Below are 18,915 nucleotides of genomic sequence, written 5' to 3'. Positions count from 1 at the left end.
AGAGTGGCAGAAAGACTACGTGAGATCAGAGGACTAAGTTCTAGAACTAACTTATTTTCTACCACCAACAAGCCTTCCTTGGCCTCCTCAGTTTACTCACCTGGAAAATGAGCAAAGCAAAGGACCTCTCAGTACCTCTTCCAGCTTGACATTTTATAAATCTATCAATCCAGTAAAAACTCTATTCTTTGCGAAAACCCTGACTCAGATTACGGATTCCCTAATTAATTCCAAAGCATCTTCCCGAATTAGCAGTGTTCTGAGCAAATGTTCACTCCTTTTATAAGCCCTCACCTCTGTACCATTTGATGAGGGGAGAGTGGGGACATATGAGAAAGGGGGCATCTTGGGCTCCAACTCAAGTCCTCTAACAGACCTTCAATGTTAGCTGCACATTTAACCCAGGCAGGACTTTCTCCCAATTCGCATTACAGGTAAGCTGGGGACGTGTGGCTGTGGTATGGTGGGTATAGAGAATTTCCAGACTAGAACAGCTTTAAGCCTGGGTCTGGGGCACTTAGTTCAGGTATTTACACTGATCCTGGCCTAGAAGCCCGAAAGCAAAGTCCAAAGCAGTAGGTTTGGGGCACTGGAGTGGACAGGGCATTCAAGATCCTGGAAAAGCCCCTGGAGGCACAAGGCAAAAGGGGGTGCAGAGTGTGCAAATCCCCCATCTACTTTCTGTTACCTGTCTGCGCAGAGGGATGCTCTTGGCCAGCTTGTGCACAGCCATCTGGCTGTGGAACTCACTCTTCTTGGTGCCACTCTTCATCTTGTAGATGATGACGGACCCCACCATGCAGGAGATGAGAAAGGCCCCTGTGCAATAGATGATGATCTCCAGGTACAGGGATGAGGTCATCACTGCTGGTCTCTCTTCCAGGGCTAAGGCAGTGTGAACAGGGTGTTAGCAGACTCTTGGGGCCCAGACGACTAGGGTCCCAGTTCCTTTCCCCTGGGAAGTCTTAGGGTAGAGGATCCTGATACTTAGAGGATCAGGGATTCTATGAGCTTTAAGGCTTTCTTATCCGAACTGGAACCCAACAACAGGGATGGATGAGAACTCTCTATGCTACACGAGTTCCATCCTTACCCTCCTTGCTCAGGTGGACTCCCTGAGCCAGATGGGTATGAGGTACCCTGTAAGAGACAGCATGACACCTCCCTTCTGGATACCTGTCTCAACCTCCACCTGGAAAATATCCCCTTATCTGTAGAGCCTCAGCACTGGGCACACCTCTCACGTGGGGAGAAGCTATAGTTGTTTAGGAAGCTTTAGTCCCTGATAGTCCTGGAGTTCCTTGAGGGCAGGGAGGGTCCCAGGTTATTTCTGCACACCACAGTGACTGGTAAATGGTGGCACACCCAGAAGAACAAATGAAGGGAGGGTGGGAAACAGTTTGTGGCCTAATTAAATATCCACCTTTCATCTATGACCTGCATCAGATCAGATATGTCAATATTTACACCTATCCAAACCACAGGCAAAAATTAATTTCCAAGTAGGTTTGGACTGATTGAGATGGAAAAATAAACTTTTCTGCAGTTTTTAAGAATTCTACTTATAAACCCTAATTCCTTAAATTTAAGAATTTAATGGGGATGAAGGTCTTAATTCCTAGAACTTAGGAAGGAAATGTGGGGGGTGTTTGTTTTATCCTGTTCTCCAAAATTCCATTCTTACCAGAAGCCAAACCATGTTTCCCTTTGACATGAGAGAGCTAGGAAGGTTTACTTCTAAGCACATGCAGCAACTGGTTTCTGGAACACTTCTTTCCCCATCTCTGCGAGTGCCCCTCTGTACTTGCCTAGATCTCCTCCCAATCTTTTCTGCTAGCATGGAGACAGGCACCCTTGGGAACCTTTCAGAGAGTCACAAGGTATGATCCCCAGACTGAGCCCAGAAGATATGTTCCCAAAGCCTGACAAGGAGATAGCAGAGCTGATAAATAGGAGAAGTATTTCTGTTTTTTTCCTTTCCACAATGTTGAAAAACAAAGACAACTGATTGGGAACACATGGGGAGCACCAATGGGACAACGACAGTGAGATGATAGAAACAGAACTCTTCTCTGCCTCTCTCAGGAGCATTATCAGACCCTGTAGGGCAAGCAGGACAGAGGGAGAGAGAGAGAAGGAAGAGAAAAGAGGCAGTGCCAGCAGGAACAGATCACCATCCAGACCCCATGCAGAGCACTCAAAGAGGCAATAGCAACCAGCTGCGGTCTGCCATCACCATCCCACACAGCAGGCCTCAGGCTCCTTCCTTCCCTACCTGATACACACATCTCCCCTCTAGGGAGAGCAGAAACGTCAGTGGTCAAAGAGGATACATGGTGAGTTTTTTCTTTTTAATTTTTTTTTCTGGATTGATACAAATGTTAAAAAAATATTGATCATGGTGATGGATACACAACTATGTGATGATATTGTAAGCCATTAATTGTATACCAAGTATGGAATGTTTGTACATGAAGAATGTTTGTATGTTGCCTTATTAATAAAAATATTTAAAAAACAAAGGATACATGGAACACCATCAACTCTCTGCAGTTGCTCTGAAACAGGTCTTACTTAAGGCAGTTGGAGTTCACCTGTCTAGGTAAGAACCCCTCCTCCAAAATCAGAGTACAGCAGTATGGAAGGGTGGGCTAGGATTGTTGCTTGCAAGTAGAAAGCCCCTCTTCATGGAGTGTGGACTTTTCAGAGACCCTTGGGCCTAGCCAGAAAGGATCAGGCAATTCAGCCACTCAGTTCTCAGCACCCAGTGGAAGAGGGAAGGCTGTAGAACCCAAGGATGGAAGGAGCTTGCCCTGCAGGAGAGCCCAGCTGCAGGTTAAATCCAGATCCCATGCATGTATTGCACTGGCCTAGGGGAGAGTTAGATGCAGGTATACCAATGGGAGGCCTCTGTCTTCCTACAAAACAGAGGTTAGCTGAGAGGATTTGAGTCTCAAGGCTGGACAAAATCCTGGAGCAGGATGGGGCACCAGGCAGGCAGGGAGGTGCTTGCTGGCCCGTGGAGCCCAAGCCTCTACATTCTTGGCTCTGTGTCTCCCCCAGCCCTGCAATGCATGCTCCCCCCATGCCTGCAGTGAGGGCAGGACATCGAGAGGAGAAGTCCAGTGTATACCTTCCAGAACGGTCAGCCATGCAGAGTGATGGGAGAGTCCGATAGAGTTACCCGCCAAGCACGTATACTCCCCTGCGTCCTCAAAGGAGACATTCCTTAAGTGAAGCACTTCCATCTCTTTGTCGGTGGTATTAACTCCGGCAGTCTAAGAGAGACAACGGAAGCAAAATGGACAAGCACAGGACATGAGACCTCTAAGAGGCACAGAAGGAGGGAGGGAAAAAAAGTCAAGGAGGGGAAAATCAGAGGAAGAAACGTTCCCCAGCATCTCCTTTGCAGAAATGAACACACAAAAACCACCAGGCAGCGAGACCTGTTAGAGGAAGAGAATGAGACCCTGAGGGCGGAACTTGGGCAGACCTGAGAAGACAACTGCTGGTTATGACCCTTCACCAGATGCTGGCAGCCCCTGGCCCATCCAAGCATGCGGGCAACGGGCAGCATGGAGAAATGGGGCCTGGCGGGGAGGGGGGCTGTTTGGTTTCAGGTAAAGATAGGGGGTACACACAAGAGGGATGGAAGAGGGTTGCATCATACACACACATACACACACACAGCCTGTGGATACTGGTTTGCAAGGGAACGCCTGGTCCCTTCTCTTATCCGCCATTTAAACCTTCTGTCTAAAGCATCATTCATAAGGCAGCAAGACTGTGTACTCACAAGTGCACATATGTGCGCACATAGTCAAGGAACACACATAAAGCACAGAGAGAGCCAGCAGAAACCAACATAGTACCAAACCAAATCAGCCTCCCAGGCCAGGTATTTTTCCATGGCACTGGGCACTAGAAATACAGCAGGATAACAGCGAGGATTCCGTACTGGCCTAAATCAAACTCCCCGGCACAGAGTCCCGTCCATCTCCCCATTACCTTTTGCCACAGGTCTGGTGACAGTGAGCCACGCAGACTGGTTAGCTTCACCAATATAATTGGAAGCCTTACACACATACTCCCCGCTCTGGGCCTCTGTCACATTGAACAGGGTCAGCACCTCCGCATCCGAGCTATTAATCCCCGAATGCTGGAACAAACCAACGACACAACAGTCAGTTGGGCCAACATTGAGATGAGGGCCGTACTTTGCTCCCAAGTAATTTTAAGGCAGGCCCAAGGAGATGTTAAAAGACTTATCATCTTTTCCTTTGTTTTAGGACAAAAACAGGTCAACGTTAAAAGTCCAAGCATTTGACTGAAAAATAAACTTAAAAAAAATCACTACCCCAAATCTAATCTTCTGTGTCTGATACCCATTCCCCCAGGGCTAGGGCAGGGACTGTGAGTGAGGACAGTGGCCACGGTCAGAGCTCCACTTTCTACAGAGCAGTTTCAGTACTAGTAGCAAAGAGAAGGGATGACCTATAAATCTTTGGGACAGCTGGGCCAGGGGAGGATGAGGCCAAACTCTGGGACAAGGAGATAAACAACTTTCCCATCTTCTGGTAACTTCCTGTTGCAAGATCCACTGGAGATTTAGGCAATTACCTTCCCTCGATTAATGGAGCATTCAGGGACAATGAAAGTCTAGGAGTGAGGGGAAAAAGGAAGAGAATGCCATTACTCCTGAGATTGCTTACAATTTATAGGTGGCATTTGCTTTTCCAGCTCTCGGCAGCTGTGCCCTCCTTGCCAAAAAGACTATAACTTGGGAAGCAATGCGAAGAGCTGGCTGGAAGTCTAGATCCTGGGCAGTAAAGCTGGTGCCCAAATGCCTTGAGTATCTACCCCAAAGCATAAGCCAAGGTCTTTAGAAATTAGCATAACCTACTCCCCCACCCCTCTCTCTACTCCCATCTCACCTCCACTTTCTGACCTCTGTCACTAGTCTTGGGAGATATGACTAGATCCCTATTAATGGAGAGTGTGTCTGGGCACTGGACATGACCACAGGAATTTGGGTGCGTGGGAGATACTGGTCTCCTTCCGTAGAACACTGGTCCATGGAGACAGTAATCAAGATTACCTTCAAAATCTGGACGTAAGGCAGGTTGTCCGGACCGATCTTACTCCCATTCACCTCGATGTGCTTTAGCCACTGGATGTGGGGCTGCGGATCACTGTACACCTTACACATAAACTCCACGTTGCTGCCTAGGGCCACCGTCTTGTTGGCAGGCAGCCCTGCCTGCAGGATAGGCCGGTGAGGGGACCGCTCTGTGGATGCAGGGAGAAGGGAGAGGCTCACTTAGAGCCATAAGGAGCCATGGCCTGGCCAGGATGGGTGAGCACACAGAGAGCATCCCAAGTACTCCTGCACCAGTGCTACCCTTATGCCTTCCCAGTGCCTCTGTGGAGCTCCTGACCTACAGGCCTGAGCTAGGAGAAGAAACAGAGCTTCCTAGCTTCATGCCTACCCTCCACAGCAATGCATCCTTTTACAGGAATAAGAAATCTCTCTTGCCATAAGGGGGACCCCTGTCACTAGTCACACCTCCAGACTCCAGCGCAGCCTACATCTCCTTAACTAAAATTACAGAGTCACTTGGACCAGCAGCAAGCACCAGCAGCACCTACGAGCCTACTAGAAATGCAGAGTCTCAGACCCTACCCCAGACCTTGTGGATCACAATCTTCTTTTTTGATCATAGCAAAACTGAGACAGAACACGAGTTGTGAAAGCCATTGCCGTAAAATCTCTAGAGAATGAGATTCAGAACCTAGAAGGAACAGGCTGCGGTAATCATATTCAGAGGCATGGCACTCCTCCTAGAGTTTTCACGGGATGCCCAGGAGCCAGCCCGGGCTTGGAGTTCTACATCTACAGCCTTAGTCATAGCCTCAGTCTGCTCTTCGGAACAGTGAAGATAATCATGCCTACCGTGGAAGAGTGCCAGGAGAATGGCAGGTGATACATTTAAACAGCCTAGCCTATTGCTGGTATGCATGAAGCAATAGCCTCAATTATGCTAAATTTAACATCACTGCTCCATTTGCCTCTTTCAGGAGAGAACATCAACAGCACCTCCTGTTTTACAGTGTAAAAGTAGCTCTGAGACGATAGCTCTGAGATGATAATGTGTCTATATGTAAGAAAAGTGAGGCTCTAAATGGGGTTGTGACAAAACTAGTAGGTGCCAAACATTGTCCTGACACCATCCCTAAGTAAGCCTGGGGACCAGCGCTGGTTTCTCAGTGCCCCTACTCTTTCCCCTGAGCTCACTCCACTGTTAGCTCTGCATCCTTACCCACAACATCGAGCTGGTAGGTGTGGTTTATGCTGCCATACTCGTTCTCCACGATGCAGGTATAGTTGCCTTTATCTGAGGGCACCACTGAATCCATGATGATGCTCCAGGTGGCATAACGGACCTGGGGGAAAAGAGGCCAGAAGGCCACTGAGGTTCCGGAAAAAAACGGAGGGAGTCCGTAGCATGGTAGGCACCTGTGGCACTCACCCTGCTAAATCAGAGCACAGCGGTACATGCCCTTGAGCTTCAGGGAGTTAGTCAAATCAAGGCACTGAGCGTGCCACACTCCACCCAGTTATGTCCAAAAAAGATCACATTAGGCAGAGTGACAGGTGGGCATAGGGCATTCTGGAAGTCTTCATGGCGTTCAAGGCCATCCAGTCTGGATACCGTGTGCCTTTTGCAGACTCTATCAAATTCACCAGGGACTTTGCCAACTTTGAGTCTCTGTCTATACCTTTCCTATGCCCAAAATGGCCCTCCTACTAAAAGTCTGGACCCGTCTACTATTGAAACCTCATCTCCAAAACTATCTTCTCCAGTCCTGACACTGGTTGGAATTGTTCTCGCCCTTCCCTCTGCACTCTCACCTCTGTCTGTGTCTGATAAATGCCCACTGCAGCATTTAGCACGGTCTCCTTTGCAGACAGTTAGTTGCTCCTCTACCTATTTGCCTTTGTGTTAGATTAGAAGTTCTTCTGGGTAGGAATACTGTCTTATACCCTTAGCATAGCGCCTTGCAGACAATCAGTGTTTCCCTATTTTTTCTGATTTCCTCTGCTTTTCTTGCACAAGAATATCGAGAAAAGAGGAGTTGGGTGAGATGAGAAACAGTGACTTCAAGGATAATCAGAGAATCTGAAGAAGGAATTACAATGATGGTCTTCATAGAAATAAAAATGGGCAAAGGACATGAACAGTTGATACAATGGGAAATGAAAATTACTTATTAGCGTAAGAAAATTCCAGCTTACTTAATAAGCAAAACAGTGCACAAGGGGATGATGCAATACTTTCATCTACCAAACTGGGAATAGTGAACTTATCACTCTCATACTCTGCTATGGGAAGGTGCATTAATTTGCCTCTAAATAAAGTAAATCGGCAATATTCATCAAGGGCTTAAAAACTGCTCATACTCTTTGATCTAATAATTTCACTTCTAGTAATCTGTATTAAGGAAAAAGAAATTTAAATGCTGACAAAGATTGAAGTACAAAGACACAAACTCCAACATTATTCATGTTAGTGAAAAACTAGAAAATACCCAATATCACAAGATAATTAAATAGTGGGATATTTTCATAAAGCACACTTACACAGCCATGAAAAAATATCTTTCAAACATCAAATACATGACAAAAGACTCTTATTATGTTAATACGACAAGGTAAGAAATGATATACCCAAAGTAAAAAGTTATGTAAAAGTCATCGATATGTAAAAATAAAAAAAAACACTGAAAAGATTTTAACTTTACTCGCAGTTTCTTGAGTTTAAACTTTTTAAAATGCATGTCTTCCGTAGTCAAAAAACAGTATTCAAAACAATGAAAGGTAAATATGGATTTTCTAATTCAGCTTCTCCTGTTCTTATTCTCATTCATATATATACACATACATACCTTGTAGCCTCCAATCCTGTGATCAGGTTTGAATTCTTTGCCATTTTTCAGCCAGCGCAATGTGGGGTTAGGGGTCCCACTGGAAGGGCATTTGAACTTCACTGTTTTGGCAGCTGGCACAGCATGTAATTTCTTCTCCATCTTTTCTGGGGAAGTCCAGTATGGAGCCACGGCTGCCCGGACAGAGTCGAGAGATGGGAGGGGTTAGAGCGAGGTCTGTCAGGTCCAGGGCCGAGGCCAGGGCCCAGGTCAAGGCTGCCAGGTGCCCCGGTCCCTTGCCCGACACCTGGGGTCAGTGCCCACCTGTGATCAGAACACTTAGAGGCAGTCACAGCCAATGTGCATTCTCCCAGCCTTCCCCTTCCCTCTCAAACCCAACACCCAGACCCGAGGGTAGGCAGTAAGGTAGGAAACAGTGTCTCACGCATACGGTTTGGTTTGGTGTTATCTGTCTCTTTCTCCTCTGAAGAGGAGTCATCATCATCGTCGTCGTCCTCCGAGGAGGGGAGAGCATCTATCGGAAGGAGAAGGGGATAATGACATCCCTCCAAGGGAACAACGGCTCTTTAGATTTCCATCTGCATCAACAACCACCCACAAAGGCCAGTCCAGCTGTACATGAACACAGACGCCCCCTCCCCTTACTGACTCCCAGGTCCCACTTTCCCTTGGTGATGGTCTCTCAGTTCCATAGGAACGTGCATTTTGCTATGCTTGTCCCCTCTGTGCCCAGAGCCTTTACATTGGTGGTTCCATCAGTGTGAGCAGCAGAATTTTTCTCTTTAATTTCCCCCTGAATTCGGAGCCTCTCTCCCAACTCGTGGTACCACCTGGATGCTTAGGGGCTCAGAAGTAGCAGCCAGGGCATCTGTATCCTTTGAACTGCCAATTCTTGGGTAACCCAGGTAGATGGAGGTAGAATATGGGCAAAAGCTATTTCCAAAGCTACAGACTAACAAACTGAGAGTTTTTCTAACATGTGTCTGCTAAGGCTTGAGAACACATACAGAGCCCACGACATGGTCTGTAGCTACCAACCCCTCTTCCCAACGAATACCCCACCCTTTCCACAGGGCAGCAGGAAGAGGCTTGCCATACATTGTGGGCACCAATCAGGCTTCATGCTGGATCTTCTTCCAGCCCTCCTCGTGCTACCGAGGGTCAAGGAGGGAGATAGAGAAGGCACATACCTAAGTTAGGGGAAGGGTCTCAATGACGCCTTAAGGGAGAATTGTCAAGCCCATGCCTCTGAGATGCACAAATGATGTAGGGAAAATTCCAAAAATTTACTTAATCCCAGTTTTGTGAAAGCCTAACTCTTGTACCTAACGAGCAGCACATTCCCAAAGTTGCAGAGCTCCAGGGTTCCCTGACTGCCTGAACATAGTTCCGGAAACTGGAGGACAGATGTTTTCCATAAAGCTTGTGGCTATGGCCTTGCACCTGGATTCCTTTCCCATCACAGCAGAGACCTCAGCAAGTGTTCTGGGCTTCTAATCACTGAAGCTGTGAACCAAGTCCAAATGGCAAGAGAATGACAGGATGGAAGTGGGATGAGCTCCACTTAGCATCCTGGAGATCTGGACCAGGGATGGTGGAGAAAACCAGGTCTTCTAATGTCCCAAGAGCACCAGTAGATCTTTCCAACACAGACTGTGGAAGCTCCAGACCTCCGCAGCTAGGGCCTGCACCTCCGTGCTGGGGCTCGTGCCACTTGGTTACCCCTCTTAGAGCTAAGCCACGCGGCGGGCAGGGAGCAATGTTAGTGGGCAGCAGTTTCCGAAGCAGAGTGGGGGTGGGGTGCAGATCATGGAAGGGGAGGAGGGACACCCCTCCCTGGAACTAGCAGAGAGGGATGGAGGGGTAGAGGGAGAAGGTAAGGGCCAGGCTCTGCTACCAACCTGAGACATTGACGGAGAAGTAGGTGGTGTCGCTGCCCGAGGGACTGCTGGTCACGCAAGCGTAGAGGCCGGAGTCGGCGGGCACGGAATCCCGCACCTCCACCTCCTCCCCCGTGATGCGGGTACGGTTGCTTTCGGCCAGCTGTACCCCATCCCGCAGCCAGTTGATGCTCTGTACATCGTCCCGCAGCCGACAGCGAAGCTGCAGCAGGTCACCAGGGTGGACCAGGAAGGATTCCACTTCCACAGGGGCTCCCCAGGGCTGGGCTGCAGCCACCCACAGGGGCCGGGGAGAGGGACCAGAGAATGGGGAGAGGAAGAAGGGCACAGGGAAGGAGGGGAGAGAGAAAGGGAGTTACAGTAGCCAGCCCGAGCTGCAGCATCCCAGGCACCACGTACTCAGGAGGCTACAGAGCTGAGGAGGTGGGAATTGGAATATGAGTCAGGTGGGAAACAGTGGGTTCGAGCCCGTCTCTTCTTCTCCACCCCACTGCTCCAAAGGTCAAAGGAAGAAAGGTGAAAGTTAGGAAGCAGCTGTAGCATTAAGCAGTTGATATTTCCTTTTCCTCCATCGTAGGGGGAAAGGTTCAGCCCTCTCCAGGATTCCACTGTGTGCAGAGTTGCCCCTTCCTAGGACACTCCATTTCCCTTTGGCCAGGTCAGCCTCACCCCTTTCCCTAAGTAACATTCAAACAAGCCCTGCCCCTCAAAGTCCAGTAGCCCCGCCCAAATTGAGAGAAGGCAACTAGTCACCCAGGGGTGCTTGGGTCAAGAAATTCAGCGAGGGTGGGGTCGGGTCCCCCAAGAAGTCAAATACATTATATGGGAGAGACAGCACAAGGAGAGGTCAGTTCAGGGGAACCTCTAGTGAACAGGTGCTGGCTAGAAGACTCAGAGCTTTTGACTATATTAGGAACGGGGGCCTGCAGCTGCCACAAAACCCACACTTGCTCTGGCAGCATAAGCTGTTGCACACAAAGCTCCTTTCTCCTCGTCCCGCTGCCTGGGCTCCCCTTCTCATGCCCCCCACCATATCTTCCTCTCACCTCCCCCTCCCCCAACGGTGTCACGCACATCCACCCCAAAGCCACCTCTTCCTCACCTCCCAGTAGCTCTGGGCCAGCCCAGGTCATCCACGGCATAAGATTGCCCTGGAACTCCCTCCAGAGACTCCTTCACCCACCAGCAACTCCTCACACATGCTAATGGGAAGGACAGGACCTAAACACACCTGAGTCAGCCATCCCCGGCTTACGCATCTCCTGAACACCCCCTTCTCATCACTGATGGTCGGGAAGGGACAGATACAGTTTCCATTTCCTTTCAGGGTGTTTGAACGTACCCCTGGTATCTTCTGACTATTGTTCATCACATCTAACAGCTGGACTTCAGTCTTCACTGTCTGGTAGAGGACTTATTCCTCACCACTGCTTACTATAAGAGGCGTGTATGGAATGACTCGCGAAGGCTCTGAGACGGGTGCTCCTGTTCCCCACTTCAACCCAAGGCTTGATCTTAAGTACTGGGTCATCAAAAAGGGGGTGCAGCTTTAAGAGTTTGGGGACCACTAGACTAGCACACATTTATTTTGGGGGACTCCAGTCAGCAGCCACACTATTAAGGTGATTAAAAATAAGCCTTTGTGGGTTTTTTAAAAAAGTTATTCTTTCCATTCTTAATGGTTTATGGTTGTGTCATATGAAGGTAGAAGAAAAGTGGTTCAGACTCAACCCTAAAGGAAAACAGCAGGAACTCCTATTGATGAGATCTCATTTCTGTCAAACAATCTCACTGATGAAATATTTTGCAGCCTGTAATCTGTCCAAACCACAGGTCAAATGGTGAACTTCACTTCTCAGCCTCTGGCATCATACAACCTATTTTGACAGGTCCTGGAGACAAAAAGTAGCGACCAAAGACAAAAAAGTAGCAAGGGCAATGCTGCCAAAGAAAACAGCAAAGGGAACTGGCCCTGCTGACACCCTCTTTGGCTGATTATAGTTGGATCCATAACATCCCACCTACCCCAACCACAACATGTGCCAAAAGAACTCTTCTAAATCATCTATCAAAAGCACAAGACCAAGCTTTCTTTCCTCCCAGTGCAATCGTTTTGACCCTGGTTCTCTTCTAAATGGGTCTTAGGTTTGCCTCCTACCCTCCCTTCCCAGTATCACCTCGGGGTAACCTCCTAACTGGCCTCCTACCATTGAGTACACTCACTCTGCTCGCCCATCCGTGTTTCTCCTGTTTAAGACCCTGCACTAAGCGTACGATAAAAACTCACAACCCTGTTTGGAAGTCAAGGCTCTCCACCCTGTCCATCCACCTCCTCCCTACCAGGGCCCTTCACTGGAGTCGGACTGTCTGTTTGCTTCTCACTGACTGCTCTCTACCCCCCAACCCTTCCTAAACAAAATGTATTTCTGCTCAAGTTACACTCTGTGGAGATCTCCTTCTCCAGATACTCAAAATCCAAACACCAGCACTTCCAGAAAGCCCTCTGCTTATACTAGTGCTTCCACCCTCAGTTTCTGTAAAACAGTTACTGTCTAAATTACACAGATCTACACTCAATTACACATGATCTTGTACTGCTTTTTAAACACTCTTATTGTGAAATAATTCACATGCCCTAAAATTTACCGTTAGTGTATAATTCAATGGTTTTTAGTATATTCAGAGCTTTGCAAACATCACCACAATCTAAATTTACTACATTTTCATCACTCCAAAAAGAGATCCTGTATCCTTTAGCTATTACTCCCAAATCCCCCAACCACCCCATCCCTCCAGCCCTGGCAAACCACTAACTGACTTTCTTGTATCTTATAGATTTGGCTATTCTGGACCTTTTGTTTTAATGGAATTATGCAATAGGTGGCCTTTTGTGCTGGCTTCCTTTACTTAATATAATGTTTTCAAGGTTCACCCACGTTGTAGCATGTTTCAGGACTTTATTATCATTTTTTGCCAAATGACATTTCATTGTAGGGCTATGCTTTGTTTTCCCTTTCATTAGCTGATGGACATTTGGGTGTACTGCTGTCAAACATGTCTATGTCTTCTCTCTCCAAAGAAGTCGCAAGCAACTCAGAGCAGAATCAATCCCCTGTTATAATTTTACCACAGTGCTTAACGAAATCAGAAGCAGAAAAACACTCAACACATTTTGAACTAAATTTAACAACTGGCAAAGGTTAATTTTTAGAGGAACCAAACTCAGCCTCGGGCTCTTAGGTTATAGTAGATTGTTTTCAGTGCTAACAGGGATCTGGGATGTGGGTCAGATGCTCCATTTACAAAGCGGGGATAATGCCACTTTCTTCTATCTACTTACTTGTTTACTGGGCCCTGCTGTCTGCGTCACTGCCCCAAATAGTGGCCCTGACCTGGGCGAGTCCTATTTGAGGCAGACTGATTCGAGGGCATCCACAATCAAGTCACTAATTTCCATTCTCTTTGATCTTTTCAGGGTCTCCTATTTACGTCCATCAGAAAGACTCCTGCCTCTCCCTCTCAGAGCTGCCTTTTTTTGCTCATCTGGGTCCAGACCCATGGGCCAGGGTTGTTTTTGTTGTTGGGTGTCAGTTAGCAGGACAAGAGCTAATTGACACTTTTGTGGGGCTGCAGCTAGCAAAGATGTCCCTGAAAGATGAAGAAAAGAAAGCCAGTTTATTGCTCAGCCACTTGAAACCCACATTCCTACACTTGGAGAACCTGATTAGTTTGAATCAGGTACAAAAACAGTCCTCAACAAGTAAGATGGGGGTGCTGAGAGGGAAGAGGCAAAGAAAAACTCTTGCTTCACGTAGCCTATGTCCTGAGATGAGGTGGAGAATGAAGGCTGTACATTTGCCACCTGGATCCCATTATGACCTACCTAGCTTGAAGATGAAAATGTTTGGTTGTGACTCAAATTATATTTTACTATTACACATTCTCTTTGCAATGTGTTAAAAGTGCATTGTATTGGTGCACAGGTGGTTCAATGGTAGAATGGTCTCCGGCAATGGTGGGAGACCCGGGTTCAATTCCCAGTCCATGCACCCGCCCCCCTCAAAAAAAAAAGAAGTGCATTGTACAAAAAAAAGTACACTGTGCTTCTATGCCCACAATATAGAGTCACTATTAATTTTGAAGATTCTTAGAATATTCCCAGCCACCCGACCTCATTTCCCTCAAGGACTTGGACAACAATTGGAATCAAAAAAGAACAAAAGTTTCCTGCTTAGCTAAGAGTGAGGCGGCCTCAGCAGCTCTAGTCCCTGAGGCAAAATGGTGCAAACTGGATCTAGTACCTCTTTTTAGTGGTAATAAAAGGGATTCATGCACCAACCCCACCCAGCTTCTCTAACAGAGCCTCTCTTTCCCCACTGGGGGACTAAGAGCAGATCAGAGACCCACACTTTCAGTAATCCTCAAAGAAACACATCTAGGAACATGATTAATGCCAGTAAAGCCAGACTGAGAGTCTTTTCTTTCCCACTACCACCCCCCACAACATCACAGCTTTGTCACCTCCAACAAGCCAACTGGGTGTGACATTTTGCTTATGGCAGGACTGGCCAGAAATCTCCCAAAGTTACCCCAGTAGGCAGTTCTGCTTCAGGGTACATCAGCTTAGATGCAAGTTCTTGATTCTAAATCTGTGTCTCCTGCTAGCCAGGGGCACTGTGTAGTCTTAAGGAAGCCCAAACGTACACAAATCTTGTTATTCTTATGAGAAGATGAGAACCCAATTCCCCAAAATCCAAGGAGAAGACAGTGATTCCTCCACCGTGTAAGGGGAAACGAGTCAAACAGTGGAGCAGGAGACATACGCCTCACCATACTCAGGGTCAAAAGCTTGACATAGCACCCTGATACATGCAAACCACTTGATACTGGAAAAGAACAGAAGAGCCAAGGACAGGCAGTTTAGCACAGATGCTTAGGTTATAAAACTTAGAAAGAAAGTATTGGTGGTCAGAGCAGGCATAGTTCCCAGCAAAAGTTGGACATAATGGCAGGGAAGGTGGGGAGGGGAGCAGATAGAGGCTTTAGACTGGGAATGAAACCTTGCAGCTGGGGGTGGGAAACCATGAGGGGCTTCTAAGAAGGGTTGTGCCCTCAGAGGAGGAGTGGGAGATGGGGCCAGACTGGATGGCTTGCTTGGAACAGAAGGTTCGTGATAGAAAACAGTAAAAAGAAAAAAAAAATCAAATAATGATTTCAGCTTGCAAGGTCTGGAATAGAACAGAGCTACTAAAGAAGCCCCAGGGAACATATCTCTGCAGAGTGTATGAATGCAAGCCATTCATACCACAGGGACAAATATACCTGAAAATGTATTTTAAAACACCACTTCACCAGCCCTGGTCCCACAACAGCCAGTTTGGTCTGGAAGTTATCCATCCTCAAACCCTACAACTTAGCATAAACCCAGTCGAGAATAACAACATATTTGCACAGCAGTTTTTTATTTACCACGCACCTTCCCACATATTATCTCAGGATCCTTAAACAACTCTATAAACAGCAACACTAATAATGGCCAATATTTATAGCATCTTACTATATTCCTTATACCATGCAAAGCTTTTTTAAAAGGCAATTTTGCTGAACTATATTCACACATCACATAATCATTCAAAGTGCACAATCAATGGTTCATCATAGAGTTGTGCATTCACCACTACAATCAATTTTAGAACATTTTCATTACTCCAAAAAAAAATAAAGATAAAAAGAACCCTCAAAACATCTCATACCCCTTATTCCCCCTATTATTTACTTATTATTATTATTTTTTGCTTTATTTTTTTATTCATCTGCCCACACACTGGATAAAGGGACTGTCAGTCACAAGGTTTTCACAATCACATGGTCATACCATAAAAGTTATCTGGTCATACAGTCAACTTCAAGAATCCAAACTACTGGATTACAGTTCAACAGTTTCAGGTATTTATTCTTAGCTATTCAAATCCACATGAAACTATAAATGAATAGCTACATAATGCATAAGAAAAACCTCCAGAATGACCTCTTGACTGTATTTTAAATCTCTTAGCCACTGGAACCTTATTTTGTTTCATTTCTCTTCCCCCTTTTAGTCAATAAGGATTTCTCAATCCCACACTCGGAAGTCAGGTCCCACATTGCCAGGGAGACTTACATCCCTGGGGTCATGTCCCACGTAGTGGGGGAGGCAGTGAGTTCACCTGCCAAGGTGACTTAGAGAGAGAGGCCATGTCTCCGCAACAAAAGAAATTCTCTGGGGGTGACTCTTAGGCCTAATTTTAAGTAGGCTTAGTCTATCCTGTGTGGGGATAAGTTTCATAGGAACAAACCCCAAGATTGAGAGCTCGGCCTATTGCTTTGGTTGTCCCCACTGCTTGTGAGAATATCAGGAATTCTCTAGGTAGGGAAGTTTAATATTTCCACAGTTTTCCTCAGTCCCTGATGGGAACTTTGTGAATATTTTTCTTAATTTTCTGCCCAAATTACTCTGGGATGTATCCAGGTGTTATATTAACCTGTACAAATAACAAAATCTCATTCGCTATTCAAGGGTCATTTAATTATGTTGTTTGAATAAACTGACCATATAGGTTAAATTAGTATGCTACAGAAAATATAAATTTTGTACCAAATGAACATCATGTCCTTTAGTCCTACACAGGAGTTGAAGTTGTAAAACATAGCCAACAATATCCTTTACCCTGTATTCTGATTTACCTTAGACTTAACCAGATAAAACTTCATTCATATCTCTAAATGAAGTCAGATCTCTTTTTCAGCTTCTTAAACAGTGGCTGTATGGGCTAATGCTGATTGTCATAGCTACACAATTCTAACTGTTGAGTCTCAGGTATCACACAGATACCAAAAGTTCCAGGGAATGACCAAGAAATACACAAAGAGCTCAGCATCTGAGAATGTAGAAATATCAGCTACACATCTGGAATCTATGTGACTGCTGTAAGAGCCTACAATCTAGGACCCTCTACAATAAGCCTTATTGAACATACTGTACTCTTTAATTGTCAGTTGCCCAATCTCTCTGTGTAAAGCTTTTAACAGACTACCTAATTTAGCATCCATATACTACCTAATTTAACATCCTTATGAAGCTTATATTACTCTCTTCTCATTATAGATGAGAAAGCTTACTACTTATATTACTTTCTCATTATGGATGAGAAAGCTTACTACTTATATTACTTTCTCATTATGAATGAGAAAGCTTACTACACGCCTAGCACAATGCCTAGTATCTATGAACTCATTTAATCCTCACAAGCACCTTTGAGGTAGGGACAGTTTCTATCCCCCTTATAGAGGGGATTGAGGCAGAAAGAGGCTCCCTACTTGTCCAAAACTTCATACGTAGTAAGTAAATGGCAGGGCTGGGATTCAAACCTGGCTCTCCAGAATCCACACGTCCAGAGTCCAGCTCCCCCGCCCTGAAATGTAGCCTCCATCTGCACTGTCTCTGTAGTCCTTGACTTCCAAGAAGCAATCTGAACCCTTGTTGTCCAGCCCAGTGGCCCTACTTAATGACCCTTATCCCCTACCTCCTTGCACAGGATTCTGGAGTTGGTTGCTTTGACCTTATCCTCCCTCTCTTGTGCCCTCAATTTTCTTGGCCATACAGTTCACCTCACAACTACCACCTTGTAATATAGTGCGTTGAATTTATCAATGCACTTTACTGGCCATGCCTGTCTACCCTTTGAAGTAATATGGAGTGATGTCTATTTGTGGCAGGTAAGGATATGGGGGAGTGAATGAGTATGCACTGTGATAGCTGCAGACTTAGGACTAATATAATGCTCTATTTGGTATAGGACTTTATACTCTGCAAGGCATGTTTATTCATGTTCATTCCCATTTAGAGATGAGAAAAATGATGGTTGAGAGACTTCTCCCAAAGTCACAAAAAAAACGAGTTAGCTCTGGCTAAACTGCAGGGTCCCAGGATCCTCCAAAGTGCTTCTCACCCAGCACCTGGTCCACTGATCACTGCTGCAGCAAGGCCAGGCAGTGGAAAAGTGACCCCCACCAGTCACCTGACACCTGCTTTCTTCTTAAGCCCCTCACCCTGAATGACAGCTTACAGCGGATGACCTCCAATGACCCCTGCCAGACTCCACCAAGATTAAGGACATTAGGCAAAGGGGCTAGTTGACCCTCCCCTCCAGCCAGCTCTCCTCATCAGGCATCCTCGGAGATGGACCAGCTCCCAAACTGTGACCCCTCCAAATCTGGCCTCTGCATCCCATCCTCTCACACTCTGGGAGAGCCTCAGTTCTTTCTTCCTCCTCCAGAATCTGGAGTCTCTTATCTATCTCCCCTTCCCCACTGGCTCCACCTCTGCAGTTAAGTCAGTGTTCTCATTGTCTCTTGTATTTTGCTTTCTCCAACCCAAGGGACTTGGCTTCTCCTGAAATGCCTTTCTCTCCAACAAGCAATCATCGCCATCATTTCTTTTGACCTCAAAACTCACTCTTCTAAGAATCCATCAATGACGTTTTTCCTCTCATTCTTACTGTGCCTTCCCCAGGACTTACAGATTTTCATGTTTTTTTCTGGCACTTATTTGTGTTGCCCTGCTGCCCAGTAGGGCCACGGTCAGAAACGGTGTCATCCACGTTTCTATACTCCCAAGGGATTAAGGCTTGAGAAACCAGTCCCCAACAAAATCCAGTAGCCAGACACATTATCCTGATGTCCCAGGGTAGTGATTTCTGCCATTCCTATGAACTCCTCCTGATTTTAGATTTCTGGGTGAGGAAAAATCAGGAGGGAAAGGCCATCCTCTGAAGTAACGGGGGGAACTGGTGGTCTAGGAATGTTTACAGTCTTGGTGCAAACTCCCCAGAGATAAATGAGGGAGCAATTGTGGGTGGGGGAGGAACTCGGGGTGGCTTTGAAAGCAACTTAAAAGGAACACAGAACAGCACAGCGGGGCTCCGGGAGCCCTCTGCAGAGGTTTTTTATGACATTATTTTGGCTTTGAAATGGAACTGAAAACTTACTTTAGCCTGGCAAGACGAGGCTGCAGTGGGGAAGCATCTCA

At 46.5% G+C, this 18,915-nt stretch overlaps 1 protein-coding gene across 9 annotated transcripts in view; it reads right to left on the bottom strand.

The window, feature by feature from the left end:
- Positions 1–18,915, bottom strand: part of FGFR1 (fibroblast growth factor receptor 1) — a 51,852-nt gene that overhangs the window by 4,826 nt on the left and 28,111 nt on the right. For 3 of the 9 annotated variants that reach the window (XM_077144709.1, XM_077144705.1, XM_077144710.1), the window contains exons 3-9: positions 9,849–10,115; positions 8,372–8,461; positions 7,948–8,120; positions 6,321–6,444; positions 5,099–5,289; positions 3,134–3,278; positions 683–885 (exon numbers count right to left, since the gene is read on the bottom strand). In XM_077144709.1, the coding sequence (XP_077000824.1) occupies positions 683–885; positions 3,134–3,278; positions 5,099–5,289; positions 6,321–6,444; positions 7,948–8,120; positions 8,372–8,461; positions 9,849–10,115 (1,193 nt within the window). The remainder of the gene's footprint in view (positions 1–682; positions 886–3,133; positions 3,279–5,098; positions 5,290–6,320; positions 6,445–7,947; positions 8,121–8,371; positions 8,462–9,848; positions 10,116–18,915) is intronic. The other 6 variants (XM_077144706.1, XM_077144707.1, XM_077144708.1 and 3 more) reach the window with 6 other exon arrangements.

This window comes from Tamandua tetradactyla, chromosome 26 (assembly GCF_023851605.1).
Source record: "Tamandua tetradactyla isolate mTamTet1 chromosome 26, mTamTet1.pri, whole genome shotgun sequence".
Lineage (NCBI taxonomy): Eukaryota > Metazoa > Chordata > Mammalia > Pilosa > Myrmecophagidae > Tamandua > Tamandua tetradactyla.
The sequence above is the reverse complement of the archived record's forward strand: the minus strand, read 5'-3'. Positions and strand labels throughout refer to the sequence as shown.